The 25,499-nt window shown below is 34.9% G+C and overlaps 4 protein-coding genes across 6 annotated transcripts; 2 read left to right on the top strand and 2 right to left on the bottom strand.

Moving 5' to 3' along the window:
* The first annotated feature begins 258 nt into the window (after positions 1-258).
* LOC124297987 (DNA-directed RNA polymerase III subunit RPC10) lies at positions 259-1,233 on the top strand. 3 transcript variants are annotated; one of them, XM_046749497.1, is made up of 3 exons: positions 259-397; positions 521-856; positions 1,094-1,233. In XM_046749497.1, the coding sequence occupies exon 2, from the start codon at positions 528-530 to the stop codon at positions 852-854; it is 327 nt and encodes a 108-aa protein (XP_046605453.1). In that variant the 5' UTR covers positions 259-397; positions 521-527; the 3' UTR covers positions 855-856; positions 1,094-1,233. The 3 variants fall into 3 exon arrangements, with proteins under 3 accessions (XP_046605453.1, XP_046605445.1, XP_046605462.1); XM_046749489.1 differs by having other exon boundaries at positions 1,091-1,232; XM_046749506.1 differs by having other exon boundaries at positions 1,035-1,108.
* On the top strand, positions 1,101-3,174 carry LOC124297979 (yrdC domain-containing protein, mitochondrial). Its single transcript, XM_046749478.1, has one exon. The coding sequence runs from the start codon at positions 1,101-1,103 to the stop codon at positions 1,854-1,856; it is 756 nt and encodes a 251-aa protein (XP_046605434.1). The 3' UTR covers positions 1,857-3,174.
* LOC124297969 (protein Lilipod) lies at positions 2,265-16,954 on the bottom strand. The gene is made up of 10 exons (XM_046749466.1): positions 16,392-16,954; positions 8,026-8,290; positions 7,793-7,896; positions 7,229-7,355; positions 7,077-7,145; positions 6,862-6,991; positions 6,366-6,717; positions 6,049-6,280; positions 5,760-5,916; positions 2,265-5,632 (listed from the first exon to the last, which is right to left on the bottom strand). The coding sequence occupies exons 1-10, from the start codon at positions 16,449-16,451 to the stop codon at positions 5,551-5,553; spliced, it is 1,578 nt and encodes a 525-aa protein (XP_046605422.1). The 5' UTR covers positions 16,452-16,954; the 3' UTR covers positions 2,265-5,550.
* Positions 16,955-18,985: 2,031 nt separating this feature from the next.
* Positions 18,986-23,271, bottom strand: LOC124301072 (ubiquitin thioesterase OTU1). Its single transcript, XM_046755756.1, has 3 exons — positions 22,446-23,271; positions 21,409-21,725; positions 18,986-20,984 (listed from the first exon to the last, which is right to left on the bottom strand). Exons 1-3 carry the CDS (start codon positions 22,855-22,857, stop codon positions 20,769-20,771), a joined length of 945 nt encoding a protein of 314 aa, XP_046611712.1. The 5' UTR covers positions 22,858-23,271; the 3' UTR covers positions 18,986-20,768.
* Positions 23,272-25,499: the final 2,228 nt, after the last annotated feature.

Genomic DNA, 25,499 nt, shown 5'->3' with positions numbered 1-25,499 from the left:
TGATGGCATTGTTTCGAGTGATTTATTTCACAGCTACACAAATAACCATTCTCAATTATTATGTACACAAATCGCGCCCTTTGTGAGTCGTTTTTCACGTATTCTGACAGCGCACATATCCATGAAAATTGTTTTTCATCTTGATAGCCAATATTTTACATTACCTGATAACTTTCGAATTTAACCGCGCCTTTTGCGCGTGGACTTGATTCCTGACGGTCTTGAAGACGAGTTAAGTCGATCACCTCGTGGATTTCCCCCACGTCCATTATACACACGGCGCCGTCGCATCACTCAAAGAATTTTCGTTCTGTCGTTTATCACGTGTCTGTTAGTAATCCTGTAATGACATGCAAAAAAAGTGAATAATTTCGCGTGTGGTATACAATTTAAATAGGTAAGTTTAAACATAATTCATTGTTACATCATTTTGCCTTTGTGGACAAATAATTCATCGAATTTCTATAGTCCTAACCTCCCTGTATGCGTACTTCTTATTTCCTAATTTCCCATTTTTCAGATGGGATATGCTGTTATTTTGTCCAACCTGTGGAAATATTCTACATGTCGAATCGGGAGTGGCGAATTACCGATTTGCGTGCAATACCTGCCCTTACATTTTTAATATATCGCAAAGAATAACAAGTCGGACTTATCCAAAGCTCAAGGAAGTAGACGACGTTTTAGGTGGCAGCGCTGCGTGGGAAAACGTCGATGCGACAGATGAACGCTGCCCTAAATGCTCGCATTCTCGGGCCTACTTCATGCAGATACAGACAAGATCTGCCGACGAGCCAATGACCACATTTTACAGATGCTGCAATCCACAGTGTAGTCACAATTGGCGAGATTAATTGTACGTCTTTAATTTCATTGGTTTTTGGAGGCGATAAATATTGAGCAATCACTTCTACAATTCAAATCTGTGTACATCATTATTTTAATGAGAATTTGAGTACAGAACATTTTAATGGTTATTTTACCAGAGATTCTTATACAACTATTCACGTAGAGATAAGACTGAAAATTTTCAGGACTCGTCGATCAATTTGCTGTCATAATCAAGAAGAATGTTGAAATTATTTCGCAGCAGACCAACGATGAGTTCCGATGAAGTAAGGAAAAAAACCATGGGTCCAGTGAAACAAACATTGAGATCGCTCGAGACGCAGCTAAAAAATCTACACCCTGGTATTCCAGGTTTCGGGCTCGCTTATGGATCAAAGAATGTGGCTATGGCTGTTCGCTTGCTTCAAGATAAACACGTCATAGCGTTGCCCACGGATACCGTCTATGGCTTGGCAGGATTGGCGCAAAGTAATGAATCAGTTAAAAAGTTGTATGAAATTAAGCAACGAGATCCTTGTAAACCGCTGGCAATTTGTGTCGGTGAAATTGTGGATGTAAAATATTGGGGTATCGTCGATTCTCTGCCAGATGGATTGTTGGAAGCGTTATTTCCTGGACCTGTGACGTTAGTTTTAAAACGTACACCAAAGCTGAACCCGCTATTTAATCCTAATGTGCAAAATGTGGGAATAAGAATTCCCGATGCAAAATTTATCAGAGATATTGCTAAAAGACTGAGGGAGCCGTTGGCTTTAACAAGTGCCAATGAGAGTAACAAGCCGAGCACGATACACCCGGAAGAATTTTCGGCACTGTGGTCGCATTTGGGAGGTGTTTTTTATCCAGATGAAAGAGTCACAGGCAATGGATTGGCAAGAGCTGGGTCTACTGTTGTCGATTTATCTCAGCCTGGCGGATATTCTATAATTCGTAAAGGAAGCGCTGAATTCGAAACTGTTCAAGTTTTGAAAAGCTTCCAGTTAGTAGATTGTGATGATAAACATTGATGAATGTATGAACTCGATTGTGAGAAATAGCGAAAACTACATTTCCATGATACTATGATTTCGTTTTCAGAAATCATTGTTATAAAAAACTACAAATATTTATGTTAAAATTTTTTTCTTTAAAATACAGTCTAAACAAAGAAAATATTCTGTCAATTTGTTTCCTCCAATTCGTGCTGAATAACAAAAGCTGGATAGAAAATGATATCAAATACATAAAAATTTCTTAGAGAATGACAAATATGAAAATCTCTGTGTGCGTTGCAGGCTAATGTATTTCCGTAACCGCGTTGTATTGTTTGTCAGTTTATATTATTGAAACGAATTCCATAACTCAAGATTATTTACTTTCCAATGCATATTGAAACAGGGGTTCGAGAGCTAATCAATTTACAATGCACAAAATGATTACATAGTTGATGATATCGTTTATTTCTAAGTAATATAATAATGAACCGGATCGGCTCGGCATTAGCAAAATGTTCGGAGTGTAGTGCATAGGTATTATCATTGTGGTCTTTTATTCACTATTTATTTTGCAGCTTTGAACAGTTATGCTAGTAGTAAAATCAAGTAGCAACATTTATTCTTAATCGATAACAATAATAATAATCGGGCTTATTTTTGCTCAAATTCATTAGTTATGTGTCAGTTTTAAAACCAGTATGATATTGCTCATCGACTGATTAGGTGTCAGTGTAGATGTCAATGCGATCAGAATATTTTTTAAAACTAGCTACATATGTAGGAGCCTTTACAAGATCACTATAGATATTATTAATTAAGCTGCAAATAAACATACACTGGTTCAAGAAAATACAATTATAGTGTCTTTTGTTTGGCATAATATAGTACAGTACAGTTTGAGAAAATCATTGTATCATTTACATTGCTATATCAACTGCTGACAACTCTTTCATTTTTCTTATAGCATTCGCTATTTAAATAATTTATAAACTCGTGAGCTAGTTAAATATTGTCATACTTGACATAGATAATGTACAATCACATTTGCCCAATGTCAAACTTATTTTTTAACGACTCATGTCGAGCTATCCGCTATTATTATTCTACAAACTGTATAATTGGGGAATAGAAATTGCAGCAGCAAAAGGCATTGAATTTCTTGTTAACCAGAAAGTCTTTTAAAGAATTCTTTTTAAGGGACCAGCGAATTTCTGATCACAAGTCAACAAGATAAACGTGCAAAAATATATTACCATGCAGATTATGAACAGAAAATGCTTAGTACAAATGCTAATATAACCATTTTCGAATATTAACAACGCGCAGTTGGAAATTTATTCAAATATCGAAGGCCCTTTTTAAAAAATTTCGCCTAAACTAGATTGAAACATAATTACAATTTGTATTTCCTTGAACGAACGCTTAGCTTTTGTCCGATTGAGGAAATTACATCGATACATAATTCTTAATTCACAGCCTATTCCAACTCATATTATACATAACAAAGCCATAATATATGGTTCTGAATTTCAAAATCTCATCATTATTTTATGTAGATTTTTTTAAAGACATCGTTCACTTGGTGTAAAGCGGCGAACACTGTGACTTACATATTATCTGAGAGATACAAAAAAGGGGAAAAACTATTCTTGTAATCAAGTGATAGTGTCCATATTCTAGAATGTCATTCAATATTGAATACCCAGTGTAATAAATACTTAAAGTATTGTTGTTATGACAAGCTACGTGTTACGTAATGAACCGAACAATCCAGACAATAATAAGTTCGAATATATGGGATGATGCTAACTTAATGGCGGAAGGTCTCTTAAAAAATAATTAATAAGCTTGAAAGTCATTCGTATTTTTAATGCATTTGCGTAATGAAACCGTCATTCCTTACCAGCTATATTCATTCGCGTAATTATTATTTATTCTGAACTCCCGGACAAAAACCTTCTCATGTTGAATTGTTACTACGTACAGTTTCATCTGTATTAAAAAATGTAGTATGCGCCACCTCTATAATCGCCGTTATTCCACACAGAGTTTATAGAACTTTTACAGAAAGTCCCGATTACTAAATCGAAAGTGTCTTTACTAACAAGGGAACTTTAGATTATTCATTATTATCGCGTAAATAAATATATCATTTCGTCGAATACTAGTATCTGCCTCAGTATTAAAGAAATTTGGTATAACAATATTATTGGGTTAATATGGACCTTAATCAGCGTTGAGTGATTAAATTATTCAAAACCCGTCAGAATAAAACGGAAGGAATAACAATTTTTGCGCTATTTGAGGATCTTGGTACACGCAACGAAGTAAGCAAGAATAAATACTACTAGGAGTATGAAAAAACTTTGCAACGTTCAATAAATGCTGTTCTAAAGCAAATAAGCAGCAAATTAGGCGTGGAATATTTTATGACTTGAATTTATCACAATAATATGTGATTATTCTCATATATCACAAGACTGCTTTGAATTGAAATGAAATGGCTACCAGTTTGGATAATAAATGTATGAATGATTATAATTAGAATAATTTAAAAAGGATGAAATATCATTACCCTAATTTTAAATAACAATGGGTGCCAGTTTATAGATTATCTCGATGCGCATTGTCTTGACTAAGTAAGTTTTAGTGGTAGCAGAACTTTTCGTGAGTGGCCTCCGTAATAGCTGTAGTAAATTATACCAGAGAATTTTGACGTTAAATCAGATCTTGAAGACAGTGTCGTCCGCCAATATTTGAAAGATTCTTGCGGTTTCAAAATATATTATTTCTCTTATTGGCATTAATATCGAACTGGTTTACTTCTAATGCAAAAATACTTGCCCGGTGGTTTGATTTGGAGATAGTTTGCACACTGTCTCCTGAGTGACAATTATTATTGTTCTTTCGTAATTCTTGGAGTAGCAATTTAAACTTCACATCGTATATTTACGCATAAATAACTTAAATGGAAAAGATGTATTAGCAATTAATTACTTATCGTAGTTTTTGGGATATAAATTAACTACAAGTATGCAACTAGCAAACACATACACACACAACCATACACGATCTCTCTCTCTCTCTCTTTCTTGTCGAAAATATTAGGTTTAAATTTGAAAATTCGTATATAAATATATAAATATATATACATACATTTTAAAGAATTGAATTTCATGACAAACCTTTGTGTTCACCGTTTTTGCTACTAAGGACGTACCAATTACTTCAAAAAAATGTGAATCGAAATTTTTTTCTTCTATATTTGATTGATTTTCCCGACGATTCGTATGAAATCTAATTTTTTCGTCTCTCCCTTCTGGACCCTGGATTCAATACTCGAACGCCTAATTTTTTTACCATGTAGAAAATATTTTTTTTCTCAAATACAAAACACTCGTTGGGTTTAAATACTAACTATGCGAATGCCCGAAGTGTTGTCAGACAGAAATGATTAAATACGAGTACCAATGTATCAACTGAAACTTCAAAATATTTCCTGTATAACATTATTGGCAATTTCAAGTCGATAAAATATTGAAACAGTTATATTACTTCTCATTTCTCGCGTAATTTGTTATGATCGATGAAGTAAAACGGAACGTAAACAGGAGACAAAATAATATTTGAATATGAAACTGGCGTTGTAAAGGGAATACATGGATTCCTGTGTTATTTACTATTCAGAAATGACTAACACCTCGATTTCTTATAAGTTAAAATCAGTCTAGTCCTCCTTATTAGAAAACATGCTCAAAACTCCTTTTCTTCCATCGCGTTTGAATATTCCCATCAGACTGCTCCGTAATCTGTCGAAAGCGAAAGTTGGTCAAAAAAAAATCATCGACCACTGACAAGCTATAACATGTATGTACGTTTGCTTACTGTTAATTTCGTTAAGCCTGATCAGAGTAACGTAAAAACAATTTTACTCGCCTTGCATATATTTCCTTTCGTACAGTAGCAGTGAATTTAGTAGCAAGGCAGGCAAACGTGGCAATCGTAAATATCAAGTTGTAGAATAAGACCAATTTGAAATTGCCAAGCCACTCGATCCGCCCAAAGTCTCCGAGTAAATCGAAGTTTGTCATTCCTGTATTGAATTATAAACGGTTGGTTTAAGAATCATGATAGTAAAACATGCCAAAGTTTTTGCAGTCCAGTCATGTATATAAAAAAAAAACAAAAACGAAAACAGATCGAGGTCACGAAATACCCAACTCACCTAGTATTCTCGACAATAGCGGAAGGGCAGAGCTGAGTACAAGCAACAGTGCGCAATTCGCAATGATGTGTGTCAAAGGAGTGGTATGAAAGTGGGGTCGAACTCTGCGAACTCCGGGTAGGGAATAAAGACCTATAGCGCTTGTCGCAGCCAAGTATAGAATCACCGCAACTTCAACTGTCGCGCCAATCGGCCCCAATTTAGACAGAGAGCTGATGCCTAATGTAAATTGCTGTAAACAATGAAGAGAGATTGTTTAGTTAAATCTTGGAAATTTACATGGTGGTAGTAGTTCTTTCAATTTATGTTTAACTTACTCTTGTGCTCAGAGGCAAGGCCTTAATGCCGATAAGTAACTCGATGGTATTTTGCACGGCAAGAAGAGCCGTCGTTGTCGAAAGTACCAACAAGGCAAGCATGGCTAAAGGGTACAACAAAGTTCTGCGCACCCACCAAGTACGCCTCTGTTCGTCCAGCAGCTTTCTTCTCTGTTGTATATACTCTAGTCTTTGAGTTAAACCGCGCTGTAACGCTCCATTTTTAAGACACATTAGACCAGGATTTGCACTCGGTAATTCTTCTTCGTCTTCCACAATGTTTCCGCACGTTGCCGGAGACATGGGCATTGGTGATACGTAAGATTTACCCGTCGCTGTAGCATGTTGCAGTCTAGTCGAAAGCAAGAGGCGTTACTCGAATTATTCTAATTATGCCTTATTAAAAAGCGAAAATGAAAATCTTCATTGACTCAAGATTCAGAGCAGAGAGAGAAACTCGTTTTCCAATACAGTAACATCCAAGTTCTATGCTGACCTTCTTTTAATACAATCTTCTTCTAATTTGTAGGCAAAAAATTCTTCATCCAAATTCTTTAGGAATTGAGGTTTAACAAGAAACGAGCCAACAACTCCAAACAATTGGACAAATCCTACCGGAGTGCACACTGTGGGGTAATTTTATATCACGTTAAAGAAAATGTCGAGCTCATTATTATTGGAATGAAAAGTGAAGTAACGATATATTCTTACGTAACAGCATAACGACTCCGACAAAAGACACGCAGGAGTATAAAAACGGCAAGTAATAACTCCATAAATCTGTGAAAAAAGTTAGATATTATGCGGACACGTCATAATCAATTAAAGAATCAAAGACAGAATCAGATTTTTATCATACTCACTGAGCAATGTGTGAAGACTTGACTTGTGGTGATCGATGAGAGCGGACAAGATGTAAGTCATTCCAAGAACTAGGGCTCCAAGTAGGCACAATACAGTCACTGTTTCATAAACCCTAGCCATAACACCCTGGAAAGAATAACGTAAAATATAACTAAAAAGAAATAGTTGACGATGGTGACGCTAATTACAAGTTTTTACAAGCAAAATTCCCTTACAATGACAAGACTAGTGCAGGAAGATTTGCCCAAAATATACATCTCTAGTTACTGAGTAACGAAACAGATTTTTGTTGGAAGAATTTTAGAGAGAAAAGCATTTTTATTTTTCTTCTTCTTGAATTGTACCTACTCTTTGAGTTGAATTATAAAGTGGCCCTAACGAGAAGAAAAATTAATCGTGTATTTTTTTACGATTTTAAATATGATTTTTCTATTAGATTGTCAAAAAATTGATTATTATATAGCTTTAACTAGTTCATGAGATCCTACGGTTTCGGTAACTCTTTGTTTACAATAAAATTCCTAAATAAATTTTTCAATTTATTCTTCAAACCAACACTTTACCTTTCTATGACCAACGAATCCCTCAGATTCTGTAAAGAGGTAGGCGAATGGTAAGAAGACGAACAAGGATAAGTTTGAAAACAGAAACACATGGTTCCAAAGTCCTGCAATACATGAAAGTACAAAATTACAAATCAACATAAAAATTAATCGAGCAAAGAAAAAAAGAATCAGATATCGCTTAGGCTTTATTTCCACTTTGCCCAGTTCTTATTTGATATAACTCTCGTTACCTTGTATCAAGGAGCTGTTGAGCCACTTGACGTAGTAACTGTTGGGGTAAAGTATGAGAACTTCGTTGCTAGCAATGGAGACCGGTAATAGTAGCGTCGCTCCAACCGAAACTGCAAGTGCAGCGGTACAGAGCCACAGACTAATTCTGTAAACCGTCGCCTCATCTTCGTCCACTACAATATAATCCTCTCTATCTTTCCTTCTGAATCTTGCTATCAGTGCGTAGCTCGAAATGTACAGCAACAGAAAGAGCAGTAGAAATATCTGTAAATTAGAAAAAAGAAAAGTACAGAATATGAGATAGATAATACATTTCTTTGACAGTTGTTCCGAAACTGTATGTTTGGAACATTTTTCAATTAGTGATCCAAGATTCCCGAGAAAATTTGTGACTTCAACTTTGAATGAATAAAATCAAAGAGCACTAATTGGACGGATCAAATATATGCTGTACTCGCGTTCGTGATCATGAAACAGTTTCGTTATCAGTATCGTTGATAAAAATAATAGCCAGTATTGTGAGATCTGGTTAATTGTCACATATAATCTAAACGGTGAATAAGAAAAAACATTTTCGTGACCTAGTTGACGCAAATGAAGCCTCGTAATGTGCACAATAGTTAGTATTGGTATAAAACGAGTACGCGACGAAGATTTCACATTCGCGAAAGTGAGTGCAAATTGCAAATTTAAACATTGATGTTTGCATTTGTAATAATACGGGGTATCAGATCGCTTAACGGGTGAATATTAGATTTCCGTAACAAAATTTTATACATAAATGAACAAATTTGTCGCCGACTCCCTTCCGAGTTTTTTTTTCTCCAACCTTCGTATGGCAAAGTGGATAATAGAATTGCTGAAAACTTTTATTTAAAAGACTTTCTGCATTCTTCATGGAGAGGAGAATAAATTAAAAAAAAAAAAACAAATCTAATCACACGCGATCTGAGAAGCAGTTACGTGCACGTTACGAACTTTGAACATTTTGTTTTATCGAAAATAAAATCTTATCGCGATTGTAGAATAATTTTTCAAAAGTTTGGACGCTTCAAATTTTACTGTCAAATATAAAACGCTATCGGAACAATTATTCAGCTATTGTCAAAAAAAACAAACAAAAGAAGGCAGATATCATCACCATGCATACCATAAATTTGACGATTTTTATTATTAAATATGATTCTGACCCTTTTATATACTAAACTCGAAAATTTCTGTCTTTTCAAGGTTTTATTTTTATTTATTTATTTATTTATTTTTTTTTTTTGTTTTTCTATTACCACAATAAACCAGGTTCAGTTGTGTAACTTGAAGGGCATCGTCGTGGCGATGTTATATCCGCAGAAACAAATTGGATTTCACGCCCAGAATTAACTTTGCTTAACCCGCGAAAGATAAAATTTATGTATACAGAGTTACATAAACGACAATCCGTTTATGTGTATTCGGCATATGTTTTTTGTATGCAGTAACGGTATTTGTAAACCGTTATTTTTATAGGTAAAGAGGAATTATCTTGTACTTTCTCAACGTTTTCTTCTGTTCAACAGTTGGTGCGTTAAATATTTCATCGGATTATTTCACACGTTCGGTAAATAGATATGGGGAAGCTTTGATAGTGTTCGAAAGGAAATGTTCCCTTCGTAAAAAACGAGGTTGAAGTTAGCGACGTTAACGTAACGGAACATCGGGAAGAAAAAACATCGTTGTCGAATTTTACAACAACTTTCCAGGACTTAAATTTTTTAAATATCAGTACGTTTTGCTCGTTATGGCTGACTAAATTTCAGACAACCTTAAAGGTGGGAATTAATGATTTTTCCGAAACATGCGTCGTTACAGTAACGTTACTATGTTCAATCTCATAAAAATCACCGTTTCGCGATTTTATATATAACGAATTTGAAGAGAATTAATTACCTTCATTACGGTTTATTCGAATTCAGATTATCCTGAAACTGAAAAATAACGGGTTTTTCTAAAAACACAGATACGACGAGTTCAAATTGTGTTTCTTGTTCTTTTTATTATTTATTATCGAAACCAGTTTTCTCTTATCGTTCACTTTTTATAATATATACATATATATATATATATACGTACGTCTGTTTTTGGAGTACGCAAATGACATTGTCACGAATGTCGGACAGTTACTAAATTTGTTGGGTTTCATTTATTCTTTTTCATATCGAATTTCATTTAATATGTAACCTAAAAATAATATTACGCATGTTACGGAACATGTTAATACGGTGTTACGTGTAGATACCTATAACACGAAGTTGCGTCTCTTAACGCGCATTGCGTAGGTGGAGTTATTGTCAAAAGAAACGGGAGAATCTTATTTCGGGACGTTTAAACGGTTCAAGATCATCTGTAACACGTTTACATTTAACATACCTGTATACATTTACCATATAGTAAAAACACTAACTGCAACAAAAATAGGCACGGGCGGCGTGTTTTGCGTTTACAAATAGACATTTTTCTATCGCGATATTGTAAATATTACAAAGATGCGCTATACATTATGTACATATTTAATATTAATTTATACATTTGTTGATCGTTGTCGTAAGTAGTAAAAAAATTATGTATACGATTTATTCGCCGACTCGCAATCAGCAACGGAAATGTTAACATCCTTCCAACGCCTCTATTGTGGTGTTCTATATATACAGATATATGATTTTCTATTCATAATTGATTCCAACATTTTCAAGCGATTTAATTCAGTCAATTACAATTCTTCACAAAGTGGTTTTCAATTCAATTCAATTTCAATAAATTTTAATCGTTATCCACCGATCAGAGTTTCATCGAATTTTTGTAATGATATGAATTTTCTTCATCGTTGCTGTATTACAGTAGAACCTCGATTATCCGAACTAATTGGGACTAATTTTATTTTGATGTATAATAAATACATACAACACAAATTTAAATTAACAAACAGTCCGTATTAAACATCCAAATACATATTGAACCTCCCTCAAACACCGAACGTTTATTTTATTACTTTGGTTTCATATAGTCGTCTATTGTCGATTGGCTAACGAGTGTTCGAAATTTTTTTACCGAGCAACGATGTATATTTCGTACCAAGAATCAATTTTTTTAATCGGTGCTCGGATAAATCAAGTCATGGTTCGAATAGTTGAGGATCCATTTTATTGAAACTGTAGTTAAATCGACACGTGAGAAGAGAGAAAAGGATTACTTTTCAACCAGTGTCTTTTCTCTGCTGCTGCTGCGGCATTATTTGTTGCAACATTTCCCGTGTGATTATTGCGCATGTATTCTGCACTCAGGCCACGGGTTGCAGAACGATAAAACATCCAGCGAACTGGTAGCGCCGAGGATATCCTCTCGGCCTCCCACACATGCGTTACACACACGCGCATCGTATACGTATATGCATTTCTCGTGGGTCATCGAGCCACCGAGGTGCTGCAGGCGATTCCCTCTCTCTCTCTTTCTTCCCTCTCTCCATATCTATCTATCTGCCAACTTTGGCCGTCCCGACGGCGAGACGACGGAAACACAAAAGAACGATACGTGAGCATACCTGGGAAGGTATGCCGGGCAAGTGTGTTGCGCGTGTGTGGATACGCACCTAAAATATCACTCTAATGCGAAAATAGAATGGTTACACGTGTACACGTTGCACGCATGCAGCCCATCTCTGACGATGACGATACCTCAGGCTTCGTTATCCGTGATGCGATAGATAGCCCCGGTAGGCCAGGGAAAAAAGTCGAAAGATAGTACGTTCTTTTTAGATATAAATACGGAAACTCGATGACGCTGACAACAATATTGCGATCGATCTCCGAGGTCATTGTTAAAAAAAATTAAGGGTTAAACCGTTTGTAAATCGGAATATAATAACTTTGTCAAAAAAAAATATACTTCAAGCAAAAGTTGTTGCAGACAAATATTGAAAATGGGAGACTTATTTGAGTAAAACGAATTCAAGATGACGGACGAAGCTAATGCAGAATCTGGTCGAAATTCTTGACTTAAACCAACGATGAACCCCCCCCCCCCCCCACCTTTTTCTCCCAACGATTAGATAAAGATAATATCGTAATATCGACAAAATTGCAATTTCAAATTACATTCCTACTCGACTAATTGTAAAAGATGCGATAGGATAAACCGCAGTACTGCAGACCCAGCGAATTACGGGCTCGGATAAAATGAGAAAGAATTCGTTCACTAAATTCTTACGCGGCTGAAGTTGTAGTAATTACGTTTATTGTGAGGATGGATAGTTAGAAAAAGTCGAGTATTTTCTTGAAAGTTTAGGATTGTGTGAAATATTCGTTGAACCGTGTTACACATTTACTCATAATTTGAAAACTCTACTACCTCAAGGTTATAATATAGAATTTTTTTTTTTTCTTCAAATTTTTGCTTACCACCTTAAACTTGGCGAATTATTGTAATTTTAACGCTTCAATTTTCACCAATCTAGGAACTTTCACCACGTTTTCTATAACGTTTAAAAATTTCTTCACCCATCTGTAAAATTGGTCTAAATTTATTCTTGCAACTCACTTCAACTTGTTTCCCCCCCTGCGATTGTCCGGTGTTTTAAAATCTACAAATTTCTAGAAAGTTGTAAACCTCTACTTTTGCGGATTTTCTGACAGAGAAATATTTGGTAAAAATATTATACATTTCATTTCCTTTACTTTCATCTCATTTAATTTTCAATAAAATTTGCTAAAATTTCTCCGTATTGCAACATCGTCGTTGATGTCGACGTCATCGCGTATTGTATTAAAATATGTATGCAGGTTTCATTATCGACGATTCGACTCGTATCATCTGTTCGTTCGTTATCAACCCAATATTATTTTGTACGCCTATCCGTATCACACGCGCACACGCACACCTCATATATACACATATATGTATAATGCATGATTTGTTGATGCGTATGTAGAATAACGCGGGGGCCAATAAACGTGAAATACGTGTTGGATTCATAACCGTGCGTTCAACCGACGCACAATGTCTTGTACCTAAATACCGTTTATTTGCCTTGACGCTTATTTGCATGTTATACGATTTTAGGCCATTTGATTGATACATCATTTCAATTTATATAGATTATAGAACGTTGTTTGACCGTCCCTCTGGCAATTTAAACAGTTTAAGAATCATTGTACAAACTGCTCGAACGAAAATGAGGATTCATAATGATTGGATCATTATCGATATTTGACGTGCTGTGTATCAAATGTTTCAAAATTAAATCGAATATATACGTGGAAATTAGTAGGATTTTGGTATTTCTAACCATAAAAAAAGAAAACATTGAAGAGGGTTTGAATTGTGTGTATATATATACATATACAATATATATACGGTCGTTTATTACGAAAAAATTCAAAATTCATTTCTCAATGATTTTAAACGGTTGCATATCTTCTTCCTTCTTTGCATCAGTGAGTGTGAATATTTTCCCAAAAAAACCAGTTCACTCTATATTCATTGAAATATGCAAACAATTCGTACCAAAGAAGGGACAAAAGCCGGTTTAAATTTTCAAGGATTTCTTTCGAAACAAAAAACAATTGGTATAACATAGATTGGATTATTTTTTATAAAACGAATTCTTTCTCACGTACGTACATAAAATAAAAATTTAATTACGCAGGTATATATATATATATACATACATATACATGCAGAGCCCTGTGACCCCTGGTTAAATTCATAAAACAAGCACATCCTTCTCATCGGCCGATGACGTACATGTGATAAGAAATTTAGATTTTTAGGCTATCGTGATAATTGACGTATGTGGATAAACCGATAAAAAAAAGAAAAAAAAAGGAATATGAATATATGGACAGGCGGTAAAAAAAAAAGAGACCAAATTATTTCAACTGCTTGTAAGTGCTGATTTTAAGATATGCACATTATACATCGTATAATGTTATACTCGTTGCATTTGACGATATTTATCTAACGGATTGACGTATGTACATGCATACATACATACATACATTTTAACCGGATCTGCGGCAAGATGAAACAACCGACTTTAAGTGTGCTTAAGTTGAATAATTTTAAACTGTTGGTAGAATCATTTTTTTTTTTACCGGAGAGGCAGGAGTGATGTACCGTTAGTATAGAGTCAATAATGTGCACGCAATTATAATAATAACAGTGTTAACGATAATCATAACGCTGCTATACAGGTCAGTCTGTAACTATAAGAAATCGGTATGTGTACATAATAATATCTTGTCTTCCTAACGTGTACAAAGTTCGTTAAGAAGAAAAGAATTAAAAATAATAAATTTCTAGCTTTTCGGCAGACGTTTTACTTGCTGTCTTTCTTTTCTGCATAGAAACTGCGTTATGTTTTATGCGTTGAACAAGCTGGAATTAATTGCTATTCGATCTATCGCACTTATATTTCAATGAAAGTGTGCACTTGAATTTCTCGTCGATGGATAAAAAAATCTTCAAGTACTTGTGACGTTTTAATTTATTTCGCGCAACGAGGATTCTGATCATCGGTATATAATCAGGTTGTACAGCCGAATCTCAACAAGTGATTTCCAGATATTAAATTCCGAAGCTTTCGGAGATAACAATCGTGATCATTCTCCACGTTCTGATTTGCCAATCTCAACGGTGAAATGTCAATACATTCTTTTTTATGAGGTCCTTTAGCGGGAAAAATGAAATCAGTAGCATTGACGTAAGGAAAGATCTGAAAAAAAACATCGTCACTTTGAAATTTTAGAATGGTTTCGTTCGAGTTGGTTTTTCAAATTATGACCACGTTATGCTTCATCATGGTTTAATCAATTTCGTAAAATCTTTGACTTGCGAAAAAAAAATATTTTTCCCAAACATCCATCGTTACGGTAACGTTACCAACTTCAACCTCATGAAAATATTACATCTTTCGCCAATGCTCGCTTCTAATAGTTCAACTTTTGAAGAAATTGAAGAAATAACGACATCGAGTGTCTTCAAATTCCGCGTGTGATTGCAGTATGATTTTTTTCGAGTTTTCGCGACGATTAAAAGCAAATCCCGCAGATTGTTATTTGTTAAATTACGACGACGAAACTGGGTGGCAACATCTTTTCAAAATCGTGATATGAAATTCTCAACTCGTTCTTGTCTTTCACTCATCTTGTAAAACAATGAAGGCAGAGCATTGAATCGTACGTCATAAATGTATGTACATATATATTTAACCTTCTGACAAGAAACTGCGTATCAACAGACATTACAAGCGATTAAAACGAATCTTCAAGATTTAATATCTAAAAGATTCTCATGTTCGATTTTAATTACCTTCCGAACAACGAAACGATCGATTCACTGACTTTGCTTCTCAGATTCTAAAAGCTGCGTATAACGAGCTGTATAATAAGCACACGGACGTATTAGGTTCGAATTGCGTTTCTGATACTTGTTTAATTTGAATACATGCAAACGCGATGTGTTTTATCGGAGTTTCAATGCCGTAGCCGGTTTGGTTGTCAGCTGTGTTTGATCAAAGAGAATCGACCTTACGCTACGTTATTTTTCCTTTTATTCTACACACGAGGCGAAGTTTAATGCTGTTGCTGCTGCGATTTAGCGTCGGGACAAGGTCATTGGCTCTCCAGGTCTAACGAGTGCGAGACAAAAAAAAAAAACGTAAGATATATAGATATACCTGGTAACTGGCGGCGCAGAATTTTTGCGGCAACGATGCCGATTCGCGCATTTTATTTAACAATCCCTCGTAATAACGAGGGGTGAAAACTCGATGGAAATTCGGGCAGTTCCCGTAGTTGAGAAAAGATTAATCAGATCAATCAGTCATTTTGCTACGGGGAAGAAAACGAGGTCGACGACCCAGCGGGATCGAGATCGTTCTCATCTCCTGCCGAGTAATTGTGAGCAGGAAAAGAAGGAAAAGGGAGAGAATTAAAGGAATGAAGTAAAGTCGATTTACCTACGTCCGGGTGAAAATAATGAAGAATTAATTTTTCGAGGACGTTTTTTTTTTTTCTTAAATCAGGCTGAAGTTAGTAACGTTAACGTAACGAAACCTCAGGCTGAAAAATCAACGTTATTGGGCAATTTATAAAACGACTTTCAACGAGTTGCCTTTTGAAAATTAAAGTATATTCTCGGATATTCCTAAAGATGCGAAGTATGTAGCGATTTTTCTTACAGTAACGTTACTAACTTCAGTCTCGTGTCTTTTTTTAAAGCGAATAAACCGAGGATCACAGACGAGGTTTTTTTGCCTGTAAAACGGAGGTTGGAAACTCGGAATGCGATGACGAAGTGATATCGTTTCAAACGGTGCGATAATTGCTTTCCTTACGATATTCTCCCGTACTGTATTGTGGAATAACTGTTCCCGCAGATCCGCGTCATCTTCCATCTTCTTCACCTGTTTGTCAGTCTGCAATTTATTTCCGTGAAATATACGGCCACGGAATACGACATTGTAGACGCGAATTATTCGTCTTCTCTATCGCCGATTCTTCCCACCCAGATTCCTTTCGTCTTTATCGCCTCTTCTCTTATTCAGATTATTTTTCCCTCATCCGACTGACCGATGAACGGTGACGAACGACGATAATGCAGTTGGGGAGGGAAAAAATGGTGCAGATCAATTTCTTCTTCGAATCAATTTTTTTTCACTTGATTCCCAAATACATGTTTGTCTTTTTAACACTTCAATTTTGCCCTGTCCTTATTTTCGCGACGCGTTTGTTACACTGAGGCGTTGAACATACAACGCGCTATTTGCAAACGCCTTTTGACATTGTTTACGCGACTAGCCAATAACCTCACGTCGTCTTACGAACTGAAGTTTCGCACACGTATGTTACGGGATTGCGACCCAAGGCAGATGGACTGCGACGTTTCACCAGGCATTTCTTCGTCCGTCTTATATGCACGTCATGTTATTCAGTGCCATCTTCAACTCGTTTCGAATATCATTGAGAGCTGATTAATTGTTGTCGGCAAAACAGTTTTTCAGGCTTTGTCGGCGGTAACGTTGCGCAATAGTTGGTTTAGTTCATCGGAACGACGGGTGTAGCAGCACAGTGCGATGGCCGTTGATTTAAAAATCATAAATAATCGAACGCGACTCGATGGAATCGGTAAAAATTAACGATCAATCGATTATTTCGTATTTATTGTGAAACGGTGCGTTCGGAACCAAAATTTTGTAAATTTCGATATGTAGTGTTAACAGCGGAAAAGTTTTTTGATAGTTTATAATTTTATCCAAAATATTTTTCAATTTAAAAAAAAAAGATGAAAATATTTATTCACCTTTCACTTGCTACGTTAAATAGATATTTGGTAAGTAAGACTACGATAATAATAATTGATACTTTGATCACACAAATTGATATTGTGTTTCGTCGTTCACGGGAGTAAAAAACGTAAACCGATTGCGAGGAAAATAATCGGGTCTGAAAAATAATCTATCATATTCAATTAGTCGGGGAAAAAGTCGATTATTTTTGGTCATTCTTCACTTAATCACTTACCTATTTGCCGCATTTGACCAAAGCAATTATGTCGATCATCATTGCGCGGTAATAATTGATAAAAATTTAAATACAGCGATAGTTGAACATTTCCGTAAATTGAATTATTGCCAAATTTTTTCTCTCATGATATCAATTTATTCAAGTAATTCTTTCTTTTATTTATGTATCGGACCTACAACAGGTAATCTTAGTTACCTCTGTTGGGTTATTACTACTTCAGTTAAAAAAAAATAGTTGTGGAATTTGATGTTGTGAAATAGTCACACTATAGTATTATGCGGGGTTCGATAACATTGTCGTTTCTTTCAATGATCGTGGTTAGATTTTCTGATTCATTTATGAGACATAAATTTTTAAGTACTTCAAGTTTTTACGCAACTTAAATTTCATTTTCTCCGGAGTCAAGGAGTTTGCTTTAAACTATTCTCGACAAATTAAAGATCGTCAGATTTTCTGTTGTGGCATTATTGATTGCTTTGTGCAATACGCAACGGGTTAATATTACATTACGTAAATAACTCAGTATAATAATTGAAATGCTTCAAATTATACTTGAATTTACACAGTGATAGTGGGACCGATTGGAATATTTTAAGACACACCGCAACGAATGAATTTCAAAGCATTTGGAATTTGGAATTAGCAATAGGAACGGTTGAGAATTGTGCATTATTTTTGCGTACATATCAATCACATGTACATGTAATTTATAATGCAAATTGGCGTTATATACGTAACGATTTTTGTAAAAATGGGTAAATCACGTGCAATTTTCTTATTTTAATTAATATTTCATTTAATTGTCATATATCTTTTCGTGCCGATTGCATAAATGCAATTATATCCATTTTAACGACCAATCTTCTTCGAAGTATAACAGTTATAATTACATGCAACAAATAGGTACCTATTTAGTGTATATGTCAAAAATATATATATATATATATTTATAAAAACAAGGTCCAATCTTTGGACGTGAAGCTGAAGCTAGCAATGACAACTGCTGAAACTTATTTCAAATAATATAATTCAAACCCATGATTCCATAAATTATCTAACATGAGAATTATTGAAATATTTGATTTATTTTAGGATTTCACTAGTTTACACTTTAGTCAATTTGTCCATTTTTGTCTAATTTCAGCTTCATTCTAAGGACATGTGCAACAGTTTTTGCAGGAAACCTGTTCAATTAGTGTACTGGAAAAATTCCCGAGCTGGGGTGGGAGATGAGAATACAATAAGGTGAGTTTATTGGTTCTATTTTTGTTAGCTCGGTTTACTCTGCTCATGTATTTTTACACAGTTAAGTACGGCAGTAAAGTTCACTGAGTACTTCAAGTTAATCAAATTAAAACTACCAAAGCATTATATACGCAAATATGTGTACGAGCGATAACTTTGCACGATATTATTGCGATTGGCAATCTAGCATTTTTTTTGTCTTTTTTTCTTTTAAATATTGCACGAGAGTATAGTGATGTATAAGAAATGTAGTTAAAACAGATTTCCTACTACTATATTTATCACGTTATATTAACTTATATTCCACTCTAAAATTGCGCTTAAAATTATAGTTCAATTTTCACTCTTCAATTGGCTTTTGGGTCGGTGAGCTTTTGGTCGTTCACTCACTTTTTTATTTATTTGTCATTCCTAGAACGTTGGTAAACGTGTTAAGGCGAATTCAATGTTTGCAATCACTTCCAAAAAGTAGTAATTTCAATGATATTACACAAAGAAATACTTCAAAGTTTGTAGTCTGCTTGTATTACAGTTAGTATTATACGTCTATCAATCATTCTAAGATTGAAAAAAAAAAAATAAAAAATAAAATAAATGCCAATTAAATCTACATATATGCTCAATTACTCACACTATAAGGCGGCTGTAATAGCAAGGCAAATATATGGTAAATTAATAACACTGCACACTTTGAATATTCCAAAATAGTTACACACACACACCCTTACACACGTTGGCAATCGCATTAGTTTGCACATTGCACAGTGCGTTTTAGTTGTACCGGATGTTATTCCTCGTGTAATCATATATCAGTCGTGCGGTTCGAATAATGCAAATTATCACTTTTATCGCATGCCAATATGTGGGCTCTACGCAAATTTACGAATTTTGATTTCCGTTTTTTGTGAAGTAGAAAAGGGTGAAAGGTAAATTTATAGACAAGGTTCTAGTTATTTTAGAAAAAATGCATTCGAGAAGCAGTTTGGCATTTGGAAAATTTATCAGACGGATAAAAAGAGCTTTCATTAAAGCTGACAGAACCGAATACAAACTCCATATGCCATAAGTGATTGAGTGTGTCCAGGCACCGAATGTACTTGGTTGTATAGAAAAATTTATCGTTCAATTTATTACAACAGAGTACACAAAAAACTTAGGTGTGAACCGACTACCGTGAAAAATTGTGACAGAATGAAAGTTAAAAAGAAGAAAGAAAAATGAGTAGATAATTTAAGGATTGGGAAACAAAAGTATAGTTGATAAGTACGACGTCTTTTCAAATATTGTCACACGAAGAGCCTACTGAAACGCAAAATAATTGACATTTAAATTTCGAGACGTGCATGCTTAATTTTATAAGAATCATATATTTACACTGTACATAATTTTTGAGATTTTCTTTACTCCTTTTATCAACCTTGCATGGCTATAGGTAAGGAAAATTACTATCCTGCGCTCTCGAATTACACGTCTTATGACTTATCAAGTCTTCGAACTCAATATTTATACTATTATACTTACATATATTTATAATTTCAAATGTCAAACAAATGGCAAATAGTGTTTAACAACGGTCCAATCAATGGATGTAACGAAAAAGACGATCTATCGATCGATTCCAAATCACACTGTGAGTGGAAAATATGCAAGTGCAAGCAGCGTTCGCGAACCATCAGACTATGCATGCGTCGTTACGCTAAATACCTATTTTCTTTCTTACCAACATCCCAACATTTTCATAGCGCGAGACTAAGACTTTCGTTTCAAATAATTTCAATATCGATTGCCAGCGGTAATTTCTTGGATTTTGTTGTTTGACCTTTGAATTGTATGCAATTAGTTCTTCACAGCACTTTGAATTAAATAAGTAACTGAGGAGCACGGGGCTTGGCAGTAGAACGAAAACCATGTTTACCGGTAATTACCGGCTGCTGTGTTTGGCGCTAGGCAACTTCTCCAAAGTTCATGTGACCTGTATCCTTCGCATGTTGTTGCGCTGCTAGCTGCCCATTTAGCATAACGTTACACACCATGCATTTTAGGGTGAACTTTTGTACGTCCGTGTACTGGCGACTGGATTTAGCTTCTCTGGCCAATTCTGTAGCCTGTATCAACAGCGTGTCGTCGCTCGTAGGAAAAATTGTTTGAATACTTCCACCCTGTTCAAGATATAACATAGACGATTTGATTATCGGGTTGTTTCAAGATTATCCAAAAGACGCCGCGATTCGAACATAATAATTTATAGTCCTTGTACTGATATTTGATTTTTAAGAATCAATTCACGTTATAACTAATCACACAGTTGCAGAAACGACTGTATTTAAGAATGGGTTACATAATTGAAGCGAACGAATGCATATTAAATTCAGTTTCACGAAACTTTGTATGTATAGCACGTTTCATTGTCAGTTTTACGGATACATATCTCAAGTGAGTTGTGAAAAACGGAAATCACTTTGAGTGTCTTCGGTGAAACGCTTGTAAGCATTTTAACGAAGGATTCTTTGTTAATTCAATTTACAAACGAAATTTAGAATGAATAATCGATTCATCAATCGTAGAAATAAATATTTAACTTACATCTAATGGTTCCAAGTAAAGAGGGTCGTAGTGAATACCGTCGAACATTAAAAAGACTCTCTGAGCGTAGTGCTGATCCTCTCCAAATCTGTTTATGATAGCATTAATACTGTCAACAACGGCTATTTCCAGTCCATAAAACCAAGAAAGTATCGCCAGCTCTATTGCACCACCCCAAGAGTCGGCCTTCTTTATCCATTCGCAATACTCGCCGTTAGGACGTCCCAATATCGCCTCCGAATACTCTTCCGGATTAGATGAAACACTTTCGGCAATTATATCCCTCATGAAACTGGCGCAGGTTGTGTCGACCTTTCCTGAAAACGATTAATGACTGATAGGAGTGGTTGAAAATTTGATGAAACAACCCAGCAGAATACTTATGGAAATTGGCTGGATTTTCAATTTGTTACAATACATATCCTACCGATTAAAAGTTGCCACAGACACAAGTCCCAAAAATCAATAGTTTCCAAGATACAGACTACGGAAGAAAGTTGTCAAGATTTTTTAATATCTATGGATCTCGTGATTTTCATGAATTATAAAGCTGCAAAGGAACTTGTAGTAAAACAAATCGCTTGAAAAACTGCACGGTCGATTCTTAAAGACAGGCAGGAAGCTGTGATTGATTTTATCGATGCATCGATTCCATCCACGAACTCGCTGGTTTACCGGAAGGAGGTGCGACGTTAGATTACGTGCGAAGATCGAGAGCCTCCGACTCTTTCAATAATGGACTTGTCTCGTGTTTCACGCGTGTGCGGAGTCTCTGCGAATCGGCTGTGCAGATTTTGAGCGATATATTTGATTTCAAGTCCCCCTTGAAACTTTGTAATTTATAAAAATGGCGTTATCCAAAGATATCAAGAAATCCATATATCGAATCTGGGCCTGTATTTTGGAAATTACTGATTCTTGGTACTTGTGTCCTTGAAAACTTTTGACCGGAAGGCTTTGCAATACGATATACTATAAATCCAGCCAATTTCCATAGAGATTCTGCGGGGTCCTTTACACCCAAAGTGTATTTTTACCGTTCAGGACATATCCGACGCTAGTGAAAAGGCAAGAGTTGTCCGCGGGTACAATCTGCTTCATTAGAACACCTGGGCTGTTGCTCAGAGTTTCGGTGTCGATAATATGAGATCTTGGGACCGTGTGATTGCCACGTTCTATCAATTGCTGCCTCGGTTTGACGGGTGGTTGTTTTTCTTCAACTATTAGCGTGTCGCCGGATGTGATTCCGGAATCTTCCAGCGCCACGTCTTCCTTGCTCAGATCCAACGCCTTGGGTGGAAAACCGCCCAGAATATGGAGAGCGATCTGAGGTATTCCCGTAAGATCTGAGAGCTTGGATTTTAATTGAGAAACTTTGTCTTTACCTGTTAAACCTTTAACGAGGTTTTGACCTGATTTTGTTTTAACCTTCAATACAAAAGTTGCCATAGCAAAAAAGGATCAATTTTTATCACAGCGAGGGTAATTTGCAGGCGGGTATAGGATATCGTTTTGCGTCCAAAAACAAATCTTTAAAATAGGATTTGTTTGTTTTTTTTTTTTTTATTTATTTGTTTACTTATTTATTTATTTATTTATTTATTTTCGTCAATTGGTTGACCGCTGTTGACCATCACTCCATTTTTTCAAAAATAATACATGATTTATCACACTTTTTTGAATTTATTGTTAAGACAAAAACGGAGATGTTGTTTTTGGTTGTTTTCTTGCCTGAATGCGTTTTTCTATATATTATTCTGGGTCCTGTGTGAAGTAAGCTATGTAGTGCCGACACACTTTTCTTGCTTTCATAACGACTCAGTTTTAACTGGTCATGATTTTGTGTCAATATGTTGGGTGTTGAAGGTGGCGTTAAGGTTGATTTTGGTCGAAGTGCAGATCTCGCTTTTACCGTCATCTTGATCGCTATTACGAACTAAAACTGTTTCGGTTTGATTCACGTCTATCGGTAAGCAAAATCTCTTTATGGAAACCCGGTTTTTTTGATAAATATTTGAAGATATCGTGGAATGTTCGAAAAGTTTAATATCCACGAGCAACAATCGCTTTTGTTTAGAAATTATTTTCGTAACAACCTGCACGGTTCGTAGATTACCGTATCAAAGAAAGAAAAGGAATAAAATTCGATGGAACTATTTTTGCGCGAAAAATGACAATATCGTTTTTTCAAGTAGATCCCTTTATTGTCCTTTTGTATATTTTAACACAATCAATAACAATTTCAACCATTGCGCCGACAACATATTCCAGTGTAATTTTCACCAGGCCATTATTGTTATCCAGTCGCATAGGTATATTAATAATAATAACTAAGTAATCATTTTTCTTTCCGCATTCCCTTTTTTTTCCCTCAACAGCAATACATACACTTGCAATTTTACATTTGCATGTACTGAACAATTTCCATTTATGATGTCCCGAAGACTTTCGTTTAATAACGTGTATATGTAAGATGTAGTATAATGTTTTTTAGATTGAAAAAGAAGTGCCTTAATGCCGAGCAAGATATATATTATACAATTAGGAACTTAGAGGACAAGTCGAACCTTGAATTATACATACAGGATTAATATATAAATTATTATTTATGAATATGTGTATGTGCTTGTAACGCGTGTGATTTACCTCGGGTTGATAGCTAGGTATATTATGTTATAGAGTTGCAATATACCAGAATGACAACAATATTTGAACCGTACAATAATATATACATATAGTATAATATATATATATATATATACATATATAATATATTATTGATGTTAAATATTAATACATAGGTGTAGACGTGTATTGCAAACGTATAGTATAATATAATACATGCAATGTTCATGTACCTATATGTATATTCGGGTGTAGAAAAAAACATTTGTTTTCAAATTTGAATCCTTAATATTCACATTAAGATGTTGCTTATCACACTTTTCTATTTTCCATAAGAATAACAGGAGCAAAAAGGGTTTTTGCTCCTTCTCCCGTTTATAACTAGGTAACGATGGGTCGTACAGAAAATTCACAGATATATTTTTGTCGAGAATTGAACGCTCTTCAAAAAATGTCGAGTGTAATTTTATGATAAATTCACTCGTTGAAAAGTTATTGAAGGTCAAAAGTTACTTAAAGACTTTAGATAACTTTTGAAAGAGTAGATTTATCATAAAATTATGACAGACCTGATTTTAAGAGCGTTCAATTATCTACAAAAATATGTCTGTGAATTTTCTGTACCACGCATCGTTACCTATAGTTATAAAAAGGAGAAGGAGCAAAGATCATTTTTCTCATGTTATTTGCATGGAAAATAGAAAAGTGCGACGAGCAACCTCTTGATGTTATATTAATAAGGGCTGAAATTTTAACAGGTATATTTTTATACCTAAAGTGAAAGTTTTGAACCCGTTTCGAAGAAAAAAGGCGTTTTTTTTTTTCGAGACACCCTGATGTATATGTACGTTATATTATTATATTTGTACATATACGGTATAATATGTTATCAATAATTATAGTGAAATAACAACGTTATGCACGAAGTACACAGTCAATATGAAGGTATATAATGTTACATTATTACAATTATTAGTACAAGTATTCAACGTTAACAGGTTTACGGATCTTTTTACTCAAAATTAACATTATATATTTTCTTTGTTCAATCTTAATACTTGTGGTGTTTTTTGTTTTCCCCCTTATTCATTTCTTTTTAATTCACGTGTCTAGTAACATTTAACAATATGCATCACAGATATGTCGTTGTTTATAAAACAAATTATTGTGTGTACAAAAATTTTACACGAGTCAGAACAGATAACAAAAAATAATCAAATAAAATATGTAAATTTATCTGAATGCATGACTGAAAAGCTTGAGACAATCGCGATATCTTTTTTATAATGATTAAATAATTAACGTAAACACGACGGAAATCAACAAGTTTTAATCGTATCAATCGCTCTGTGTTACATGCATGTACATGTAAGTTGGCAGAATTGAAAAATTCATCAATGGCAGCCATGAAAAGTGTTGGTCTCGCGGGCTGACGATTGAAGTTTTAAAACACACTTCTACAGAGA

The sequence above is a fragment of the Neodiprion virginianus genome, chromosome 1, assembly GCF_021901495.1.
Source record: "Neodiprion virginianus isolate iyNeoVirg1 chromosome 1, iyNeoVirg1.1, whole genome shotgun sequence".
NCBI lineage: Eukaryota > Metazoa > Arthropoda > Insecta > Hymenoptera > Diprionidae > Neodiprion > Neodiprion virginianus.
The sequence above is the reverse complement of the archived record's forward strand: the minus strand, read 5'-3'. Positions and strand labels throughout refer to the sequence as shown.